We start from the raw sequence: 19,090 nt of genomic DNA, 5'->3' as shown, positions 1-19,090 counted from the left end.
TTTCCCACTAGATGGTAGTGCTCCATTCAAAATAAAAATGTGGGCACATAAACAAACCAACACACCATGCTTTTTTTTTGGAGAGACCTTATTTTGGTAGTAAATAATTATATTTTTTTCAAAACCAGTAAGACACAAATTTTTTATTTTTTCACTGCTTTGGAAATATTTCCCTCTTAAAGATTCAAATCACATTGTGATAACCTGGAAATGTAGGCAAGGTGTGCAGCCTTCACCAGATTATCTATTTATTAATTTATAAACACTGGACATATGAACAGAGAAAAATCAAAAATAAGAAAATGAAATGGAAGGTGAGGAATGAGTTTGCTGATAAAAATGTCATAACACAGAAGATAAACTTATGTATCAGTCTAACAGAGAAGAGATATATTTTAGTAGTGATGTGTAAGGAGATAGGAAGTGCAAAGCAACAGAGGGCAAAAACTGAATGTCTTACTTTATTTGAAGAAATTAGAAATAAGACTTATGTCAGGATATTAAGTGTATTATACTTTTATAACCCTGATTTCTGATTAATACAGCAAACTAACCCAATCTACCAGTCTATGTAGTCTATGCATCTCTTTTCTTACTATCCATCCCTTTTTGTTATTCTTGATTCTTTTTTTTCCTATTATCACGTCCCACATCACTACGTTTCATACTGAGGATTCTGGACCTGAAGAACCAGTGCATCCTTGTTCTCTGGAAGAGAGGATCTTGTCTTTAGATCAACTCTGGTAATTATTCAGTGGCTGTACAATAAGCCAAATGGTTTAAGGGCTTGTCAGTTAAAGTTTAACTTCCAAACTATCTTCCGCCAATAACAAACAAGTTCATATCTTGATAATTGGTTTTGTGACATGGGAAGGCCTAAAGATATCAACAACAATAAATGAAGTGGTAGGGGATTTTTTATATTAAGGTTGTAGTCTGTCAGTCTATATACTGAGGAAGTGGATCGGGAAAAGCGGATCAAAATAAGAAAAAAAAAATTGAGAATCATGATATAACAAATGAATTGATAAAATTGAGAAAAAGCGCTTTATGTGATTTGGTCAAATAAAAAGAATTTAGTACTGAGGATGACTATAGCAGAAATTGAATCTGGGTCTACCAGGGAAGAGGAAGTGTGGTACCATTTGTGAAGTGTTACAAACAAGAGTGAAGTAAGAATTCCTGTCACAATTTTTTATTCTCTAAATTAGAAGGTGAATGGAATAAGTAATGATAGTATGATAATAATGATATGACATGATAGTATGATATGGTAGTAATGATAAGTATGATAGTAGGCTGTGAGAGACATCCAGAGCCATAAAAGTCTCACAAAATGTATCTTGAAAAATACTTTTATAATTAGATACACCTTTACAACTACATATTATCGAGACTTGCAGAGGACAATTAACATGTGAATTAAGACTGTAAAAATGATATACCCCATTTCAATAATTTGAATGCTTTAATTTATTTTAAAATAAGTAATAAAATGAAAATAAGTAATTTTAATAGAAAATATGTTTGTATCAACTAAAATTTCTTAAAGTTTGTATGAAAGTCCTAAACAAAAGTTGAAGCATGGATCAGATTTTACAATAGTATTATTGCAAGTTCTGTCTTCTTTGAAGTGACTATTATTAATAGCGATTGCTTTTCTGTAATTCAATAATCAATTTCATTAATCAATTTACAAAAGCAGAAAACAATATACTTAGTTCCAGCAAAATGCTGCCATCTGCTGACAGGAAAAGGATATTTTTGCATGGCATCTAAAATGTCTGGATCAGCTTAAAAGGTGTTTCTTTTCAATAACTGAACCTGAGTTTATTGCATTAGTTTTTTATCAGATCAAAAAACAAGAGAATTTACAACCGACAAGTAGGTTTCAATTAATAAATCATCTGATAACTACACACATATGTTTTTAATTTTATGCAGACTATGAAAGTAAGAATTTAAATAGTAAATGAAAAAAATATTTTATTTTACTGAGATTTCTTAGTGAAGGTTTCTTTTATGTCAGTTTTATTATTATTATTTTTAAAATTACAGTTTGTATTATTAATTTAGAGGGAAGGAATTAGTAGGTAGAATAATAATAATAATAATAATAATTGTTTATTATTATTATAATAATATAAATATTATATATTTTTCCTGAAATTCACACATTTTTCAAAAAAAAAATTCCTATAAGTAAACAAAATTATTTTGAAGAAATCCTTTGATCAGAAGATGAAATACGATTTATAGACAGGTAATGAAATATTTATGAATCACTTTTTATCTGGAAATGTGCTTTCAGAATAATTTTCAGGAGTTTAATTTAAAACCTTTCAAGCTGCTATTCTGAGTGAATATTTCTTAGGAGAAATGGTTGTTTTTTTTTAATAGAAACTACTACTAACATCGAATTTCTAGGCTATTTAAAATTAATTTTAAAACAAGCAATTTTGTTAAATTGCCAATGAAGAACTGATTTTACACATCTTTTTGAAGTATTTTCTTTTCTTTTGCAAACAGTAGTTATTTGAACATGTAAACGACAAAATGAACCAAAATTTACTATCACAAAACACATTTTACATCATAAAAATGTTTTCAATCTTATCAACTAACTTTAATAACTAAGTTTTATATAATTTTAAATGCCAACCATCATGAAGGGAAAAAACAATAGTTGTAACTGACAATGTAAATTCCTAATTAGAGATTAAAAAAAAATAAACTTATAATACAATAAAAAAAAATTGCACTTACAATATAATTAAGTTTTATCAGTTTATTTAATTTATATAAGTATTTTACAGTGAAATATCATCTCTGTTCTTTATAATTGTGGTTAACATCTGTTTTTTAGCATCTAAGGTAAGTAATATATTTGTTAATTTGAAGAAAAATAAATATATACATTGTAACTACAATACCGTTGGAACGAAATACAAAATTAAATTAAATTGAGTTTATAATAATAATAATTGAAGTAGTCAGTCATTAGCTGGATTCAATTTCTGTTAAATTGCCCAGAAAACGTATGAGATCTGCGCTAACGACCAAGAATAACATTTTATTTTCAGAATGATAAACTTATACAACTTATCTTCTACAGAAATTACAAACAGAAAAAACAAGACTTTCATGAAATGTAAATCAACAAATATTTTTGAAAATATTAAATGTTTTCTCTTAAATTTTCCTCATCTACTGACTTATCCTGGCATTTTACAGTAAGTCATGTACCTTGGCCCCCTTCAGAATTAGCCTCCAATAATCTGAGGCTCATTGTTTGACTTTGTAGTCGTGTTTTGTTTAGAACATGAAGCCACCTACCCCACACCTAACCTTGGGGGCCAGGAGTTTTTGTTGCGGTTTCCTTTCTTTGCCAATAAAGCCCTCTTTTGGGGAGCTGGACATTCGCACTCATCCTGCTAAAAAAGTATAGAATCTATGGTGGTGACAAATTTTGCCCCATATTTTCCTTGTAATTTACTGATATCATATCGACACCACTGTTAACTCAGGAACAGCCAAACAGCCATTTTCCCTACTCCACCTCAGTAATTACAGGCTGTGAAGACGTTATAAGGGACACAGATTATCAGGTTATAGGGGACACAGTTAGATGTCTTACTGTATAAATTTTCCTAAAAATTACAGTTTAAATTTTTCTTATTGGCTGCATGAAATTCGTCAAGAAATGGGTACTGTGGTTAACTCCTATCAAAAGATTTTTATGTCGGAAAACAAAATGACATTGAAAAAATTATTGTTATTATTATTAATCTGTACTGATATGGGTATCAGTAAAGATTAATACATTATAAACCTACGTCAAAAACTGGTATGAGGCGTACTACTCCTAGCATAAAAAAGTAAGTCGTTTGGCTGCACGGATAGATGGATCAGGACGGAAACCGTGATAAAATCCTATCAGGGAATCGTCACAAAATACGTTTTTAATTTTAAACTAATTAAAGTCCTTGTAAAATCCATATTAATAACTGAAAAAAAATTACATTAAAGCAAATACATTTGAGCTTTATATGTGAAGATATGACATAAATAATTTAAAATAGGTTAATAGAAAATGTTTGATCCCATATTAATTGGCCAGGTTAAATTTTAAACGACGAAGTCGGAAGTTTAGTTTCTGCATTAACAGAAATAATGAATAATTTAAAATGGCAATTTTAGTGTCATACATCGAAAAATTCTGCTGAGTTACTTAAAAACAACTTTGTTGTCTAGTTTGATAAAGGTGGATGTTTTTCCTTTTTTTAGGAATTGGCTGTATTTTTAATTTGCATTTTAAAGCAAGTCACATTTATAAAAATAGAAGCATAGATAAGTTTATTCTCCCGGGATATTTTCCTTAAGGGAGAATATTGAATGCCACACGGGAATTTACTTCGGCATAATGAATATTAAACAACGATTAAAAACTTCTATTTAGACCCTCAACGTAGAAAACGTCGTCTATACAGCAGTTTGTTCAGTAATTGTAGCCTGTAGTGGAAAATTGAATCGTTCAACATGGCCTATACGTGGAAATAAACAAATGAGATGTAAACAAAAATTTAATATTTTGGTTAAAAATATATTGACTAGATGACCCATATGACTTACTGATAAAACCATTTCTTTTTTCTTTAATAATAAATGAATGTAAACTAGATAAAGCGTGCTGAATGCTGTTTAAATAAACTGAAAAAATAAAATTGTGGTTAGACAAACAAAGCATTGAAATATTTCAATCTTTTCATTCGGCTTACTCTAGAAAAAAACTAACCTTTTAAAGTTAATTAAACAATACTCTAGAAAAAACTAACCTTTTAAAGTTAATGAAACAACTTTACATGCACAAATGTGCAAATGATTTTCCCTCGGCATATTGTTTTTCAGTAAATGTACATTTTAACACTGAAATAATGCGTTTATTGTAAACTAAATCTTCTTAATTATTATACACATAAATGTATATGTATGTATATATATTAATATGCACTAATGAATTAATAAAAGCCTAAGCAACACAACTGAATTGATTAATTACCTAAGTTCCGAAAACGTAACGCGTTCAACCGGTACACTTTACACAAACATAAATAAATATGTTTATCATATAGGTATACTACATATTTTCAAGAAAGTCTGGAATAGTTCTTAATAAATCCTCAAGCACTATCACATTTTTGTTTCAAAAAAGTAATTTTTGAATGTACACTGTAAATTAATTCTATGTATGCAGTGTTTAAAATAAAGAACTTTTGACGCAAATCTTGATCGATAGTAAATAATGTTTATAAGTAGATTCGATTTCATTGACCACAAAATGTTCTTCATTATGAAATATAGAAACTAGGGATTTTCCAATAATGCAGTACACAATTCAGAAATAATTGCATGCGATATCCTTTTTATTATTAGAACCAGTTTGCATGTAAAAAGGCTGTCATTAATGTTTTGAGGATAACTTAGTTTTTGTTTTGTGTCAAGTTTGTCAAAGCACTGTATTTATTGATCAGCGTTAATTTTTCAGGCCCCGTTTTCATTCCTGTTGTCGAGTATTGAAATGAATGCGATTTGCTGTTGTGCGCTTTTGAAAAACCTATTCCATCATTTCTTCTTTTCTTATCCCAAGCCCCGTTACTCGGATCGGTACTTTTAAGTGAAGACAGGGTAGGAAACAATTCTTCACTTTTGACATCAGGTGCGTCTTTTGTTTTCAGTGATCTTGAACCTGGAAAATGCGTATGTTTTTGTGCAAGGTTGCGTACGTGCGGTGGAACGTAGCGCACTCCCGTATCGCGTGTATGTTCTCTTCCAGTACCCGATTTTGTATCTTCGTCCTCAGATTTCTTATCCTGTGGTTTCATTTCTGAAAATTCATCTTGAATTTGCGGTTGAGCAACGACTTTCCAGGGGCTGAAATGAACTTTCTTTTTGGGCAAAAGATCGCCTGTTTCGCTGCCTTCCATTTCGCTATCCCTGCCTTCTTCTCCGCTGTAACTTCGCTTCCACCAATCCCCATCATCATCTTCACCACAGTCACTTTCAATTATAGTGAGATTCTGTATTTTAAGTCCGGTATTATCCTTTTTCTCCTCTTCTTCTATGGTTCTCCATTCATCGTCCTGTTGACTTCCGAAACTAAAATCTATCCCATCGTATCCTGTACTTAACTGTAATTTTCCTCTTTTAGATTTATCCCTTTGTTTACAGCTTTCCAACAGATTTTTATCTATATCATCCGCAGTTGTAAACTTTTTGCCTTTTGATTTTTTTTTATCTTTTTTTGCAAAAAAATCATCTAAATCGGCCATTTTCGTTTTTGAATTTCCTTTATATTCGAATAAACAAACGTGTTATTTATAACCTCTAAATATTGCGGATAGAACAGAAGAAGAACTGATTTCAAATAAATAGAATAAAGCGCTAACCTAGCCTAAAGGCATCCTTAGGCTAGGCGCGAAGTAATTTTTATATGATTTTCAAGTCTATAATTCATGCTGTGATTTGATACGAAATTATAAAAACATTGTCGACAGACTTATTAATAACAAGTCTCATCCGGGAATTAAATCCCATAATGTGGTAAGGATTTTTCAATCACATTCCTTTTCATTTCATCTTCTCCATTAAAATATGGAGATTCACATGACTAGTTTTACTGTAAAAAAATCTACTATTATTATAAAAATATTGTTACAATACCAACTTCTAGAACAAATAGATTTTTTTAAAGAAAAATTTGAATAAAAATCCAGATTATTTTACAGATTTTGTGTCAAGTGTCAACAATAACTATTCAAATTCCTGGTAAAACTATTTTGAAATACCGCGCTCTTATTCGAAACAGTAATTGTTTACTTTTTTAACTTATTCCGATGATATTAAATGATGGATTATTAAAAGAGTACTGAGTTTTTTAAAATAAATTATTATTATCTTTATTTGTTATTGTTTTCGACGCACAGGTAAATTTCTGATTTACAGTTCTTACAGTTTCAAAAAACATCTGTGGAATATGGGGCGAGTCAGCGTTATTGCATATGTATGTACTGTTTGAAGTATGATATAAAACAATAGTAGAGCTAGGAATTACTTCCTAGAGTAGTTTAAAGTTAGTGATTATTTAACATTAAGAATTTTATATATGCATTATGGCGAACTGTTGGGAAAATTTTAATTTAGGTGATTTAAATTGCAATGAAATTTGTCGTTTATGTCTAACCCGTGAAGGAGAAATGTCACCTATTTTTAGTCGTCCAAGTGATGTAAAATCAATTTCTATTCCATATAGAATAATGGCTTTTACTTCACTCAAGGTAAGTTCGTTGTGACCATTCATTATTCTATTCTTTTGTGTGTGACTAGGTTATGTTTACGCTTTTCGAAACATACAGTATTTCATTGAAGGTTAGGTACTCTAAGAAATAAAATAATTGAAGAGGTAGAGAATTTCTGTTATTTACTCGAATTACAGTAAATTTTCGATTTTTCTTGGATTATTTTTGTAGTACGTTTCTGCAACAGAATTTCTATAAATAACGTGATACTTATTGAACTAGTTAATTCTTTAATTTAACTTGTTAATTGATGTCAACCAAAAAGTTGCACTAGGTTTAAAGATATATTTGCTAACTAATTACTTACGTTTTCACTCCTTTTACAACGTTTATATTGGTAAATTTTGATTAGGAACACTAGAAGCTCCAGCTTTCTCCATTATTGACTTCAGGGCCTAGTTTTCCAATTCCCTAAACGGAAGTAATCTGGATGGTCTCGCAAGCATCCTCCTCATCAATCTCAAATAAAGAAGGCTGAGATATGCCTCATTATATCTAAACAAGAGCAAAGGAAAAAATTAGAAATTGAAAGGGAACTGATTGGGGTACACCTTTTTCAATTCACAATTATAATTGTAACAGTCATAATTTTTTTCATTAACCTTGTATTTAGGTAATTATCTTTTCAAAAAAATGTAGTTTTTTTTTGTTGTTTAATGTAGGTAGTTTATTTTTATTTATTCATTTGTTATTTTGTTAGTCTAAGTTAGATTGAATGTTTTATAAATGTTTTAGTTGAAACTAAACTAAGTTTAGTTAATACAGTATTAGATTTATTTTTCTTTAAGTAAACTGATGATGGTTTATAGACTCAAATGAATGAAACAGTTTATAAAAATACAATTTATAGCAAAAGATCATAATATGAGGAATAACATAAAGTGAAAAGATTACCTAGTTAAAGAACTAAATATTTATAGATTTTTTTATATATTTACAGAAATATTTTCAATGTTCATAAATATTTGTAATCAAAATTATTTTCATTTTAACAATAAATATTTACAAGCTGAAGACATAAACCTTTACAGTATATTATTTTTGAGGAGAAAATTGTAATTTACCTGGATCTGGTAAGCTTTCAGTCTGTTATTAGCTTCTTTAGAAACTGGTAGTGGTGAGCACTGTAGTGTTTGTGTTTCAGTTAGGGTCTGAAAGATCTTTCTTGTTTATGAGTGCTGAAAATACACAGATGCATACAAATATTATCTACATGAATAAACACAATAATAATCACATAAACATTTTCAAACGCGTTGAAAACAAAACTTTTCAATTTTAACACCAACACTACAAACGGCAGTAACATAGTAACATAATACTTTTTGTTTCCAGCAGTAGCAGTCTCTGAAAAAGGTTAAAACTGTATGAATTAGCTCAAATGCATGTAAAGCTTTTTTTTACACTTTCACTTTTAAAAACGTTCCCAAAGCTACTTAAAAAAAAATCAGCTGAAAAATATTATTCTGAGTGTTTGGATAGAAAAACCACTAAGTAATTTAAAACATGATTTGTCAAATATTTGAGTACATGAAGAAATAAAAATATAAAACTTTAACATGTTTGTTGAGCATCTTACAAAATAAGTAAATGCACCTTAAAGTATTGTAAAATAAAATATAGAAGTTAAAAAAACATTATTGAAATATAACAGTTAGAAAAGTATTATATAGACTGTTTTAAAAATAAACATTAAATTAATGTATTCACAAATTATAGGGAAATACTTTATCTAAATTTGCAAAGAAAGGTAATCATATTGGCTTATTGTATATAACAACATTGTGATAATATAATTCAATTATATGAAAAAATTGGTCAAACTAATCTGGTTGTTTATGCACAAATTTTAATATTTAACATTCATTACTTATAACATTTTTAAAATTAAGTGTTATTTTACAAAAGAGCTGACATCTTTTAATGATGAAAATAGTTTTTAAAATGCATTATTCATTAAGAAATGTAGACTGAGTCTGTAAGAGTATCTCCTGTATTCTGTTGTTTGGGTGGATTGAGTTGAATACATTTTTATGTATATTTTTAGTCTTTGTATGTATTCTGAATTATTTTGTTTATATAGCTTGAAACTGGAGATGGCTTACCTGGTCTCATCTGTCATAGCTGTCTTTTTAATGTTGAAAGAGTTTTTGAATTTAAACAACAATGTGAACAGTCTGATGCATTTTTAAGAAAATATTATTCAACTGGAAATTGTTCGGTAAGATTTAGTTATTGTGATGAAGTCTTGGTATAAAATCAATTATTTTGTTATATATTCTCCATTTAAATTATCATGTTTATAATTTATAAGATCATTACCTAAAACCTTATTTTTATTTATCAGAAAATATTTATAGAAGTACACATCTGTCATATAAAATTGTTTAACCAAGACTTTAACAAAAATTTTGATTATAATTTTTTTTTTTTATTAACCATTACAGACATTATTGTACATGATGGTATATCAGAAAATAAATTTTCCTATTCCAGTAATTTTTTAATAATTTATTTTTACAGATATTGGCATATTTTGAAAAGATACATGTTCTACATGTAATATTTTTCAACATAGTCATCCCCTCAGTTAATGCATTTGTTTTAATATAAATTCATGGGGCAGAATTGTGTTGGTAAAAGTTACAAATTTTTCATTTAATTAACTAATATACTTCATGCTTTTTTGGGATTCTTCTAAATCATGGATCAGGATTTTGTATTAGGAGAACAATTGAATACTCGTGTTTCATCATCAGTATTATCTCATTTCATTAAAATAAACTGGAGAAAGTGAGAGAGAGAGAGAGAGTGAGAATGTGTATGTGTTTGTGTTTAAATGCTCTTCAATTTGTTGCTAATAGTCCCACTTATCATATACTTTTTCATATTCTAAAAATTAGTGAACATTGTCCCAGATTATGCAATTTGAAAGAATAAATTTCACTTCCAGAAATTAGGATATTACTTGCTGATAAGTGTATAAAACTTGGATCCCTAGGGAAAGTTCAGCAACAGTGGAAAGGATGCTTGTTTTTACTACATTTCTACTATGCTTACTCGATTGTTAAAAAAAATTCATGATGCATGCATTGAACCTGTTGCCACTCATAAACTGTTTCAAGTTCATGCTGAATTTCAGTTAGTACTGTCTCTTTTGCCCACAAAAATGGAATCATAAGAAACGTTCTTCAGGAGGAATAAACAATCACTGAAGTTGAATTACAAAATGCATGCTGGGAGGTGATTAAATCATTCCATCTGGTGGACAGCATCTAAACTTAGTGTCTTCTATTAACATACTCAAAATATGTGGTTTATCAGAATGTAGGAAAACTTATTTTCTGACTTCTCTTATGTATGCCAAAAATATTATCAGATGAAATGTCTTTTTGTCATTGTATTGCTACATGTTCTTTTGTTTTCCAGATATCGTGGAATGATTGTATCATAAGGAGATATAAATTTTGTCTTGGCCAATTGCTTCTATCTTTGGATAATTTGTATATATATATATATATATATGGAAATGTACACAAATATTTCTATTTTTTGACTTTAGCTAATTTCCTCTTATTCACATGTAATATAGTGGTTCAAAAAATCTAGCAAAAATTTTACAAAAATTCATTTTTGCTACTATATCCATTTGCTTCATCTGTACCTTTTGCAATTTAAAAAAATCAGAATAAACATTCTTATCATTTTACAATAATATTTTTGTATTTATGAGAGCCATGTTAGTTACTGTTGTGTGTCCAAACCCTTTTTGTGTGATAATTAGTCATATGGTGTTAATCTTTGCTGTTATTCTATAATGAATTTATCTCAGTTGTGATAATACTTGTAATCATAATTTGTGTTCATGTATATTAAATGAACTCAACAGTTGAAATGGATTCTGATATTTGAATACATATATATTATTTTATATAAAAGAAATTAAAAAAAATTGCTTCTCCTTTTTTCTTTTGAAGTAAGTTGCCTTTTAATTGTGTTAAAGAATATTTTTTCTATCACCATATTGAAAGATCTTGATATTATTATTAACTAAAATGAAATTAAGTTTAAAAAATATGTACTGCATAAGTATATTATACATTAAGCCAAGCAATACTGCTAATCTAAAATGGAACTTATATTTTTAAAGAAAAATAATTCATGAAACATATTATTGATTATCAATTGATTACGTAAATATTACAAACTAATAATACCAATTAATTTCATATTATACCAGTTAAGTATTATTTTCCTTTAAAATTTCAGAATGATGACCATTAAAATGTTTGAATCATTAATGGCTCTGTAAATATTATTTTTATTGAATTATGTTTGATTAGATAAAATGTTAAGCCTTTTATTGAGAACAGAATGACATTTCATTTGTTTCAGTTGGTTGAAACAGCTGAGATGTGGCTAAAATTGAAGTGGATTGAAAAAATTATGCGGCTTGATGATTTTTGTGCCTGTTCTATGTTATTATTAATAATCAAAATTATTATTTTTTTGTAATTAAATTAGTGAAGGAAGTGAAAACAGTTTGTTTATTATGATCTGAATCATTCCCTTTAATTTGGCCAACAACTTACTGAAACATTCTGTATATGTGTTGTGGTTAAAACTTTTAATTTATTGAATGCATCAAGTTTTGTCACATTGCTCTACCCTGTGTAGAATAAGTTTGATATAATTATTTTGAAAAACAATTAAATTATATTGATTGATATCATGTATTCCACCCCAAACAAACTGTATGATGGATTGAATGAATTAAGTAATTTCTGTTCATTTTAAAGCGTTCCTAACTTTATAAAATTTATAAGATGGTAGTTTTAATTTTTTGTATTAAAAAAATAATATGAGGTGCCTGTCTTATGGGTTGATATACTAAAATCCTATGATACTTTATACTTTATATTATCTATAAATTTATCTAGAAATTCTATTCCAGGGTTTAAAATTAGTGAAGGAGGAAATTGATGATTGTGTCGTTAAATCTACTGTCAGCACTAATAATAATTATAATAATAGTAATAACAATGGTACATTACATAATGTAAAAATTAGTGAAGAAGACAATGATGGGGTAAGTAAATTGTATAGTAGTCATATGATATTTTTTTTATTGGATTTAATTAAAAATACATTTTCTAAGGAAACATATATTACTGTAATACAGAAAATTCATGTTAGTTTGAGTTTCAGTAAACTGAATTTTAATCCAAGATAGAATTTTGTAAAATATTGAAATATTGCAAAATAAAGCTTAAGTTGGTCAGAATAAATGGTACAATATTATTCTGTAGTAACTACTTATGTTCGTGTATAATGACAAAAAAACAAAATATGTATTATTTTTAATATTGAAAGCACAATAGATTCAGCTTGCTGTAAATAATGTAATAAGAGAACGAGAAAATTCTACTATATGAATATGATTACCTCATATTCTAGTACTGTACTTTGAATGGTATGTTCCTTATGACAGGAAAAATTATTTGTAAATTTTTAATGTTACAAAATAAATAAAACTAAAATTTAATAACAGCATTATTAGGGTTTTAAAGCTGGATGCAACAATGACAACTGTTAGGATTGTATACCTATTGTATGTTTAATACACCTATTGTATTGGGTGGAATGAACTTACTACTGCTATCACAATTTGAAATAATTACAAGCATATTTATTGGTTTAAAAATTGTTGCATTAATCTAAATTTGATGTGCAAAGCAAATCTGTTCGTAATCATGCAAAACATCCTTTGTAATGATGTTTGACTTAGGTGCTGAATAAACTTTTACAGTTTGATTTGCAATATAAAGTAAAGAATTAGATAGTAGTACAAACTGGTACTTGTGGAAGTCAATATTTTATGCATGTGGATTTTTTGATGAAAATTAACTTTATTCTAAAGTTTAGAGCAGTGATTATCAAAATTTTTAGCTCCATGACCTCCATAAATAAAAAAAAAAAATATATAATGAATATTTTGCAACTCCCTGCCAATCCAACCTGATGAAATTTAGTTAAAACTGTTCAGCTGCATTGATATCGACAGGTATGAACGAACATGCTTGTATGAAGTGTACAAACATGAGCAATTTACAGATTCTGACTTTGTGTGTATGTGCTCCTTGTAATTTGGTCTGCTTGCTTAATATTCGCTGTGAGAGCATCATGTTCGAACATGCGTATGGTATGTATGTTTGAACAGTTCGTGATTTCAGCAGTGTAAAAGAGGCATAAGGGATTGCAGAATGTCAGTTTAGTTTGGAATATGAAAGGCTTGTGCTTTTATTTAAGTTTTTAAAAGCATAGTTTCATTAAAAATAATAATAGTAATTGAGGTTTCAGTTTTTAGTGTGTGGTCAAACAGTGTAACAGTTTTTTTCCTTAATTCACTATATAAAGAGACACTGAAAGATTCTGTCAGAGAATCTATTAACAATCCTTGGCTCCAATATTCTCCTTCGATTTTTTAACCTTTTACAGTAAGGTTTCCAGTGTTCGTTGCTTATTGAATTCATTTTATTTTTATACAGTTTCTGCACTTCTGACATCTTAAACGTTGTGTTGTGACTTACAACATGTCATTTTACCTCTGACCATATCATCTCGATTGGATTAAAATCAGGGTGGTAAGGTGGAAGCCGCAGAACTTGAGGCTTCTTTCCAAAGAAGCCTCAAAGATTTTCAATCCAAAGATTTGTCAAATCTGTATCGTTACTTTGTTTATTCTAATTAGGTCATATGATTCTGGTTTAAGCATCTGAGATGAAAATGGAATATGGTGTTTCTGTAGCCATTGTAGTCATTGTCATTATAGCCTTGTCATTTTCTAATTTTCCGACAGCTAAAGATTCATAAGCTATAACATAGATTGGATAAAATCTATTGCACTATGTAGTGATGATGCAAAGGTGATAATAGGACACAGCAGTGGATTTCTGAAAAGATCGTCTTATACCAAGGGCAGAATGGACGCACTACTTCCTTCACAGACATGCTCTTGCAACAAAAAATATGCCAGGAAATTTCAAACAAATTCTTTTTAAAGCTTTAAAAATGGTTTATTTTGTTAAAAGTCAACCATTACAGAAGAGGCTGTTTGGTTGACTTGGATGGAAACTATGCAATGAAATGGATGAAAAGAAAGAATCTATTCATATCCATGCAGAAGTTAGATGGTTATCACAGGAGAAAGTGTTAATCTGGTTATTTGAATTGCAAAATGAATTATTAATATTTTTCCAGGATGAATAAATGCCATTCTGAATGTTTTTATAGAGTAATGCTTCAGTTGGCTTACCAACTTAATTTAAATCTATTTGATGTATTTTCCCATTTAAACAACTTGAATGTGAATTTATAGGGATGTAATGAAAACATTTTATTAATGACTAACAAAGTTCGTGCTTTCATAAAGAGTTTTGATTATCTAGATTATTCACCCTCAGTAAAAATTTTGATATGTTTCTACCTGCTTCTGATTATATTGAGAAAAATTTGGATGAAGAAAACACTATTATTCACCACAGTTTGGATAGCATGAAGATGCATTTGCAAGAACTGAAAATTCAGTTGGCAGAGTATTGCTCACAAGATAAGAATGATTTCTTGAAGAGATGGGTATTGATCCATTTAGTGGAAAATGTTATTGCAGCTGCTAAGTTACTGGTTGAGATTTACGACCGGCTCATTGAAATATGTGTCAATAAAACATTACAACTACAATTCACATATGAAGATTTAGGTATGTTCTGACTTGCTCGTCTAAGTGAATATGGAAATTTAGTCACAGAAGCATTGAAAATACTAATCCCTTTCATCGTGTCTTACCTTTGTGAAAAGGGGTTTTTCATCTATGGTTTGGTAAAGACTAAATATAGAAACTACTTTTATCACTTGAAAACAATTTGCTCTTGTATGTTTCTAACTTGGCTTCCCCCCCCCCCCCGCCCCTTTCATATCATAACATATTGACCTCCAGGTTGAGAAATGCCAGTCTAGAGGAAATAGTGCCATTGATTAAACTGTGTATCATAATACCACACTGCCACTACAGCTGATTGGTGTGAATGCTCATTATTTTTCTGACTACTGTTTATAAAAAACTGTATAATATATTCAGTAGTAATTATATTAAAAGAAAATAATCACTTAATTTTTAAATAAAAAAATAACATTCGAGAATAAAAGAGTTATTGTATTATTTTTTTATTTCAGGTGGTAAGAAGTCCGTTGAAACAGGAACCATACGATAAAGACGGCATTGAATCTGTTGTTATGGTTGTTGATCCTAATGCACGTACTCTTGATGCCAGTACGTCTGATATCGATAATGATAATGACCATGATGATAATGATGATTTAGATTATTGCAGGTTTGTGTCGCATATTCATTTAAACATTTTTGACACAATGAAATTAGTAATGTTAATGAGCCTGATTTTAATATATCTTGACTTAGTGCACTGAAACTAATGTTCAAAAAGATGACAATTTCATTTTGCCATAAAAAAAGTAAAATTTACTTATTTGCTGCCTTTTTTTACTAGTATGTTTTTATGAGAGGCATATTTGGGAAGTAAGCATAATTTTCAAATGTGGCTGCTGAAGGCCTCTGTCATCTCTGGACGCAATTAGTTTTTTAATATGTTAGCTTGCCACAGAAGAAACAATTGTTTTATGGTTTGTTTTGTACATTTTAAATATTTTAAGGCAGTTTAAGAATCCACTAACTGTGAAATACTCTCCATTATCCATTTTTTGAATTGAGGAAATGGGAAACTGTCAGGGATTCATTGCAGATAATGAAATATTAGGTGAAAATGCAATGATTGATGGAATGGTTTAAAAATGGGTTAGATGAAATAAGGATTAAAAAAATTGCATATTGCACAGTATGTGGTCATTTGTTGCCGATGACAGGTTTGAATGCAGATTATAAATAAAAAAATTCATGAGAACAGAGAGTCTATGATTTATAATTTCAAGAAATGTTGAAATTAAGAAATTGTGGATAGATCAACAATATAAGAAAAAAACGTGCAACACTCTATGCCTTGACGGTAACATTACATGAAGAGGATATTCAGAAATTGGTTTCATGCCATGTCATGTGTTAATGTGGTGCAAAAAAAAATTAAAAAGTTTAAAGTATAGCCTTTTTGTAATAATAAAATTGTTTAAATATAAATTGCAATTAGTTTTAACATTCTTTTGCTTCTTTTTGAATGGGCCTTGTATTATAGTGAAAGACAATTGCAACTTTCACTAGCTTTGTTTTTTAAATCACAAAAAAGTTATTTGGTAATTATATTGATGGATTTTTATATGCTGCTAAAACTATAATAAGAAAGTTGTATATTAGTTAAAAAGAAATCTGAAAAATGCTTTTTTTTTTAAAGTTTTGTGCCTTAAGGAAGGAATAGAAAAACATCTTTAACAAAAAGGTAGATTTAAATAAATTGTAAAAAATCTGAAAAAAATTTTTATTCCGATGTTCCCAAACCACCCATGATCTAATGCTTCTACTAACCAAATGTAATGAGTCAAATTAATCAATTTTGACCAATGCTCCCAAGTCCAAAAAATCAGTTTTTATCATATGGATGTTTGCGGATATGTATATACGTTTGTATATTGGCCTATATTTAGTCATATAACTCTGGATCCCATTGACCAATCTTCTTCAAACTTTTTAGACAGGTACTACCTTCAAGATGAAAGAATATATTAATTTTTTGCAAAAATTGAAAAAGGGGTGGGTATGTTTTGGCCGAAATAAAGTTCTAAATCTTTACTGGATACTTTAACAAAAACTTTTCCTTACAAAAGTTAAAGTTTTCTTATCAAGATCACACAGTTTACCAAAAATTTTTATTTAATATTCGCCCCTCTGTAAAAAATTGCTTATTTATTTCTTTTTAGCTATATATTTCTTCAGAAAATGACTTAATGGAGTCTCTGGCATCTATATTTTCTACATCAATAGGGTTTTAAACAGTTACACAGCTTTTTTGCTCATTCTACTCCAATGGTCTGTGGTAACAAAAAAAGTTTTTTAATTTTTAAAAAATGTAAGATTTATTTAAAATTTTTATCTATCTTCCAAGTTACCCATTGTATCCAAAGTGTAAAAATCCTAATTTTTTGATAGCTCGTACTTATTTCATGAAAAAAAAATTAATTTTTTCAAAAATGAATTTCATAACTTGACTGGCATACTGGTAAAGTTATAAAATTCACTACCAGATTTAAAAAAAAATTAATTTAAATTTTATTTTTAACATTTATTTTATTCTATTTCAATACAGTGGAGTATCACTTATCTAAATTTCCAGAAGCTTTAGGGATTTTATGCAAAGTAATTTTAAATTTCCTGCAGAACAGAGGATTGCAGTACGTAGATCCTGTTTCTGACAGGGCTGTGCAGGATTTGGTTATCAGAAAAAACATTTACGAACAACGAAAAACCATATTTTTTTTAATGTAAATGTGTATTACTTGTAACATAAGTTAATTTTGTTATTGTTACTAGGCTAGGTAGTGTATAAGTGAAGTAAGAAAAATTCTTGATTTATAGTATTTTATTATACTTTAATGTTATGTTTATTATTTTATTATGTTTAATGACTTATGTTATGCAATCTTTTAAATCACGATTTATTTTATCTTGTACCATCGATTATCTCCATTGTGCAAATGACAGAGTTACAGATTAGTTTTCTGAAAAATTGGTTTTCTCCTATCAAATTTTAATTAATTTGGATAAATGAAGCTTTGTTTTTTTTTTGCTGATTGGTGTATGAACAAAAGCTCAGTTACAGTTTTAAAGATTTTGAATTTTATTGCAAACAAAACAATTAAGAAAAATTAAATTGCATGATATTAATTTCAGAAGTACTTAAACAAAATTTTCAGATGTATGCTTTTGCAGTAAATAATTTTTTAATTTAAAATGATTTCAAAATTATTGATATGCAGTACATTTGTTGCTTTATAGTATAGGTTGAGTTTAACATTTTCTGAACACTTAGCAGCATTAAAATCTATTTAAAATTATGCTGATACTTTTCAAGAAGGTTTATAAGCATTTGTACTGTTTGGGTAGGTAATGAGGGAGTGGATATACACAGAACAAAAAATTTTGTAACAGTAAATTAGTATATGGATGACCTGCCATAAGCTAATTCAAAACTGTTTAGGCCAGATTAATTATTATTAATATTTAGAGACTCATTACTTGCTGATTAACCAAAAGTCATTTCCTTTGTTATGTTTTAGAAAGAATGATGTGGAAGTGGCCCAAAATCACTGGATGAATAATAATGTCTTAGCTAATTATCAGCGTTTGGTGCAGACATCTGGTGCACATCATTGTCCTACATGTAATAAACCATTCATTAATGTACAACTTTTAGAAAGGCACACCATGATACATAATCAGGTTTGTGGTAGGATCTTTTTTATTTATTATTTTTTTTATTGGATATTTGAGGTTGCTGAATGATATTTTAATAGAGTTGAAAATCTAGCTTATACACATATCTGACTTACTACTGAATTTTAAAATGTATGAATTTAGTAGTTTTCTCTGTGAAAAGGTAGAGAAATTAATTATTTATTAATAATCTATAAGCAAGAAGATAAAATTTGATACATGTGTTGTATTCAAAATTTTCAAGCATTCATGATAAAATACAGAACTTAAGTGGAAAATTTTA

The 19,090-nt window shown here is 28.6% G+C and overlaps 2 protein-coding genes across 2 annotated transcripts in view; one reads left to right on the top strand and one right to left on the bottom strand.

Moving 5' to 3' along the window:
- Nucleotides 1-5,480: 5,480 nt before the first annotated feature.
- On the bottom strand, nucleotides 5,481-6,329 carry LOC142327947 (protein CDV3 homolog). The gene has a single exon (XM_075371357.1). The coding sequence runs from the start codon at nucleotides 6,327-6,329 to the stop codon at nucleotides 5,481-5,483; it is 849 nt and encodes a 282-aa protein (XP_075227472.1).
- Nucleotides 6,330-7,032: 703 nt separating this feature from the next.
- Nucleotides 7,033-19,090, top strand: part of LOC142328454 (uncharacterized) — a 100,910-nt gene continuing 88,852 nt past the window's right edge. Inside the window, exons 1-5 of the mRNA XM_075372246.1 lie at nucleotides 7,033-7,334; nucleotides 9,439-9,576; nucleotides 12,310-12,444; nucleotides 15,588-15,745; nucleotides 18,651-18,813. Of these exons, the coding sequence (XP_075228361.1) occupies nucleotides 7,170-7,334; nucleotides 9,439-9,576; nucleotides 12,310-12,444; nucleotides 15,588-15,745; nucleotides 18,651-18,813 (759 nt within the window). The 5' untranslated portion in view covers nucleotides 7,033-7,169. The remainder of the gene's footprint in view (nucleotides 7,335-9,438; nucleotides 9,577-12,309; nucleotides 12,445-15,587; nucleotides 15,746-18,650; nucleotides 18,814-19,090) is intronic.

This window comes from Lycorma delicatula, chromosome 7, assembly GCF_047948215.1.
Source record: "Lycorma delicatula isolate Av1 chromosome 7, ASM4794821v1, whole genome shotgun sequence".
Classification (NCBI taxonomy): domain Eukaryota; kingdom Metazoa; phylum Arthropoda; class Insecta; order Hemiptera; family Fulgoridae; genus Lycorma; species Lycorma delicatula.
This window is presented reverse-complemented; position numbering and strand designations above follow the sequence as displayed.

Bases quoted from the DNA above. Each gene is read 5' to 3' on its own strand.
- LOC142327947 (XM_075371357.1), bottom strand. From the start codon at position 6,329: ATGGCCGATTTAGATGATTTTTTTGCAAAAAAAGATAAAAAAAAATCA.